The sequence below is a fragment of the Sinocyclocheilus rhinocerous genome, unplaced genomic scaffold, assembly GCF_001515625.1.
Source record: "Sinocyclocheilus rhinocerous isolate Xijiao unplaced genomic scaffold, SAMN03320098_v1.1 scaffold15, whole genome shotgun sequence".
Lineage (NCBI taxonomy): Eukaryota > Metazoa > Chordata > Actinopteri > Cypriniformes > Cyprinidae > Sinocyclocheilus > Sinocyclocheilus rhinocerous.
The window spans coordinates 713,521-718,852 of record NW_015631053.1 but is presented as its reverse complement, the minus strand read 5'-3'; the positions used below and the strand labels follow the sequence as shown (position 1 = coordinate 718,852).

At 42.1% G+C, this 5,332-nt stretch overlaps 1 protein-coding gene across 1 annotated transcript in view; it reads right to left on the bottom strand.

Annotated features, from left to right (window-relative positions):
• The window catches only part of dact3a (dishevelled-binding antagonist of beta-catenin 3a), a 14,796-nt gene that overhangs the window by 5,083 nt on the left and 4,381 nt on the right, over positions 1-5,332 (bottom strand). The window contains exon 2 of the mRNA XM_016554079.1: positions 4,177-4,342. Within this exon, the coding sequence (XP_016409565.1) occupies positions 4,177-4,342 (166 nt within the window). The remainder of the gene's footprint in view (positions 1-4,176; positions 4,343-5,332) is intronic.

Genomic DNA, 5,332 nt, shown 5'->3' with positions numbered 1-5,332 from the left:
GTGGACGCTCGAGATGCCCCTGTCCTGCGCGACGAGATTGCTGTCCTACTGGCGAAGGATGCAATTGAGCCTGTCCCTCCAGCCGAGATGGAGTCAGGGTTTTACAGCCCTTACTTCATCATGCCAAATCCTGGATCTGCGCATCATTCAAGATGTTGATGCAGAAGCGCATCATCAGATGCATCCAGCCTCAGGATTGGTTTGCAGCGGTCGACCTGAAGGATGCTTACTTTCATGTCTCGATTCTTTCTCAACACAGGCCGTTCCTAAGGTTTGCATTCGAGGGTCGGGTATGGCAGTACAGGGTCCCCCCCTTCGGGTTGTCCCTGTCCCCCCGTGTCTTTACGAAAGTCGCAGAGGGCGCCCTTGCACCGTTATGGGAAGGGGGCATCAGGATCCTCAACTACCTCAACAACTGGCTCATCATGGCCCGGTCACGAGAGCAGTTGTGCGATCACAGGGACCTGGTGCTCCGGCACCTCAGCCAGTTGGGGCTTCGAGTCAACTGGGAAAAAAGCTAACTCTGCCCCGTGCAGAAAATCTCTTTTCTTGATATGGAGTTAGACTCTGTGATATGACGGCGCGTCTCACCAACGAGTGTGCCCAGTCAGTGCTGAACTGCCTGAGTTCCTTCAGAGGCAGGAATGTGGTATCTCTGAAACATTTTCAGAGGCTCTTGGGGCATATGGCAGCCGCAGTCACACCGCTCGTATTGCTTCATATGAGACCACTTCGGCACTGGTTACATTCCCGAGTCCCGAGATGGGCATAGCGTCACGGCACACTTCGCGTGACCATCACGCCGGAATGTCGCCGCCTATTCAGCCCATGGATGGACCTTGCCTTTCTACGGGCCGAGGTGCCCTTAGAAGAAGTGTCCTGGCACGTCGTTGTCACGACGGATGCATCCAGTACGGGCTGGGGCGCTACATGCAACGGGCAGGCAGCCTCGGGGCACTGGACAGGGCCTTGACTGCTTTGGCACATCAACTGCCTAGAGCTGTTGGCAGTGCATCTGGCCTTGCGGCAGTTTCGGCCACTGCTGCAAGACAAGCACGTGTTGGTCCGCACGGACAACACTGCGGCTGCCTCGTACATCAAACGGCAGGGAGGTCTACGATCACATCGCATGTCACAGCTCGCCCGTCATCTCCTCCTCTGGAGTCAGACGCGTCTCAAGTTGCTGCGCGCCATCTAAATTCCGGGGGAGCTCAATCGTGCAGCCGACATGCTCTCACGACAGCTCACGTTCCCCGGAGAATGGCGACTCTATCCCGAGACGATCCGGCTGATTAGGAGTCGATTCGGGGAAGCCCAGGTAGACCTGCTTGCTTCCCATGAATCCTCCCACTGCCAGCTGTATTACTCCCTAACTGAGGCCCCTCTCGGCACGGATGCACTGGCACACAGCTGGCCTCGGGCTCTACGCAAATATGCGTTTCCCCCAATGAGCCTTCTCGCACAGACACTGTGCAAGGTCAGGGAGGACGAGGAACAGGTCTTGTTGCGCCGTACTGGCCCACCTGGACCTGGTTTTCGGAACTCATTCTCCTCGCAACAGCCCCTCCCTGGTGCATACCTCTGAGGAAGGATCTTCTTTCTCAGGGGCTCGGCACCCGCGTCCAGATCTCTGGGACCTCCAGGTGTGGCTCCTGGACGGGACGCGACAGACTTAAGTGATCTGCCACCGGTGGTGGTTGACACCATCACTCCGGCTAGAGCTCCCTCTACGAGGCAAGCCTATGCACTAAAGTGGAGTCTGTTCGTGAACTGGTGTCCTTCTCTTCCATCAAGAGGGTTGGGGACCTCCAAGCATTTTGGTGAGCGAAGAGTGCCTTGTGTTTGGGCTGGCCTACTCTCACGTCGTCCTGAGACCCCGGCCTGGATACTTGCCCAAGGTTCCCACCACACCTTTTCGCGATCAGGTGGTGAACCTGCAAGCACTGCCCTTGGAGGAGGCAGACCCAGCCTTAGCATTGCTGTGTCCCGTAAGAGCGTTGAGCATATACGTGGACCACACCCGGAGCTTCAGAAGCTCTGAGCAGCTCTTTGTCTGTTACGGAGGTCAGTCTCCAAGCAGAGGTTGGCCCACTGGATAGTGGATTACAGTTCAACATGCTGTAAACGTAAAACAAATTCACTTGTTAAATATCTTTGCAGAAAGATGCATGAAATATAAAGGCTATAATGTAGACCTTGTTTTAGAGGTTAGAGTAGAGTAGAGTTTTAGAGATCGACTCATAAAGTCCAGATGACTCAGACTCTTCCTGACTGTCAGTATAACAGCAGTAATAGATGATTATTAACAGTGAATGTAAACAGCAGCAGCTGTCAGCATCATCAAACATAAATTTTAGACATACAGTAGCAGTTCTGCACAGCTTTCTGCTTTTCCATTGCTATTCTATGTAAACATGCGCTTGACGGACGCATTTGACCATTGAGTTGCATCTTGCGTTTTTTGCAGCATCTCACTCATTAAACAGCGTCTAAAAACGCGGCGCTCAGCACTGGCAGATTGGCAATGTGTCTAATTGTAACGTTTGCTAATATTTTTATTCAAAACCACAATTCCTCGATGTAAAAAAAATAAAATCGTGGCAAAACATTCAAATTAATCAATAAAATCTGAGAAATCGTCCAGCCGAAAAGCACTGAATTTGAGATATAAGAGATGATGTACAGTCAGACGTTATTATGGTAAAACAAACCCCAATGATCAGGACACAAAGCGACTTAATTTAAGACTTAAATGAAGGAAAGAACTACAATCCCATGAAGCATTGACAATGGAATAATCAAAATAAAAACAATGGAGAAGTGTAATGTAAAACTGTTCATTCTAAGATGTTGATTATAAATACCTAGCAAACAAAAATATGATCTAGGAAAATTTGTGTCTATTTTTTTTTAATTTTCTTATATTTTGGCATTTATGTATGGTAAAAACATTCCCATATATAAATACCTCATTCAATCATTCGTTCATTAATTTATTCATACATTAAGTTATTAAAATGATATTTCTTTAGCTTTAGTGCTAAAGTTTTAAGAACATTATTACAGACCAGATAACTTTGAACGAACGTTCTATTAATGTTACTGGAAGAATGTTTGTTCATATCATAACTTTGAGAACACCTTGCCAGGACGTTGCTTGTTAGCCGAGTATAGAAACTATGTTTTAAGTTTTCTGCAAAATACGCATAACAGACATTCAAGACATTCAAGTTTATGATTACATCATTCGCAGTGCTTCATGGAAGTGTTCTTTTGCCGTGATATTCTGGTGGATATTTTATAGGTAATGAACCAGGAATTCAAGTACTGAACACAATTATTTAAAAATTAGTTGAAAATGCTTTATCAAATGGCTTCAACAGAAGCAAATAACACTGATTTACAACCTCGCAGCTCACAGTAGGTCCGTCTTTATAAGACAAGCTATCATTAAAAATCAATTCCACTATGGAATTGATTCCACATTCAAATAATTAGACATGTTAAAACACAGAATTTGGTAACAATAAAACATACACTGCAAAAAAATGATTTTCTTACTTATTTTTTGTCTTGTTTTCTAGTATAAATATCTAAACATTCTTGAATCAAGATGCATTTACTGTACAAGTAATTATCAAAATTGTGTTAGTTTTTCCTTAAAACAAGCAAAAATATCTGCCAATGGGGTAAGACAAATAATCTTAATTCAAAGGCTAAACAAGATTATTTTCTTGCCCCATTGGCAGATATTTTTGCTTGTTTTAAGGAAAAACTAACAAATTTTATATATTTTTTTTACACAAAACAAAATATCTTAAGTCATTTTACTTGTACAGTAAATTCATCTTGATTCAAGAGTTTTTAGATATTTATACTAGAAAACGAGACAAAAATACTATTATTTTATAAATAATATTATTTAAAAACATATATTTTTTGCAGTGACTACAGTGAGAAAAAAAATCATATAGGGCCCTAAACATGTCATTTTTGTTAAACTTTTAATAAATTGACTTGAAATTGTATAAGTTGCATGATTTTAATCAATTAGACATGCTTTTTGATTAATAAAATGTTATTTAACCATTTAAAAAGGAGTCCAGAAAAATTTAAATGGAAAAAACGGAATTTGGAGAAAAAATTAAAAAAATGGAATTTGGGAAAAAATAAAACAGATTTCATAGGTCCTTAGTAACGTGATCACGTGAACATTATCCGTACCTGAAGCGGCTGGAATGTCTCCAGCGTCAGTAGGGGGCTCCACTGAGCCGCTGTCTGTGTCCACCTTTAGCTCTCCCACCTGATGCTGCAAGATGTTCATCAGACTCCACGAGCCGTCCTGAAAACATCAACACGCTCACATCAGGACGCTTAACGCCGCTCCATCAGCTGATCTCTATAAATACTCCAGTCCACACTCATCATGTGTGTGTCCTAATTACTTCATTATCTCACGGCATTCTGGCTCGCCTGTGTCTGGCGTTAATGTGAGCGCTGTGAGAGTGTGAAAAGATCTCTGCGTAGGTTTATTAAAATCAGATGAGCTGAGAATGCAGAACGGCCTTCTGGGAACAAGAGGAACGTAATGTCCTGTGTGTAATTCACTGTGACCATCTACATCTCCAGAATGAGCTCAGATGTTCCGCTTGGACCAGGATGATGTAAATGTAGGGCCCTAAGATTACAGCAATGCCGAAAACATGGAATCTAGTAAATTTTTTTTTTTTTAAATCACTGTATAAATGTGTCAAATTTTGTATGAATAAATCAAAAGCACTCCCTACATGAGCACATCAACACACCAACTTCATCTGAGAATCACTTCAGCAGCATTTCACCATTTACTTTGAGAAACACTATCAGAATACACAGAAACACAAAGAACTGCACTACAACCCGCCAAAATAAAAGTTCGGTTCAGCTTGAAGAAATTATGACAGAATAATAATAATAATACAGTTTATTTATAAATAATTTCAAAGTAATATTACTCATTTTTTCATCTATTTTTATTTCTAACGGTGAGATTCTGTTGTGCAGCACTTACATTAGATTTTTTTTACATCTTAAAATATTAATTAAACTGTTAAAGATTTATGCATTTATTTGATTACCAATGTGTTTGACAATAAATTCGTATTAAATCATAAATCACAGAATCCAAAAAAATTCAAACATAAAAAGTTATGAATTCAATTCATTATACATCCACTTTTTAATGAATACACACTGGAAATTAAAATAAATACCATTAAAATGAAACTAAAACATGGAATTTGGGGGGTGGGGGGGGTGTATTTCATAGGGCCCAACACTGAAAAAATTAGTA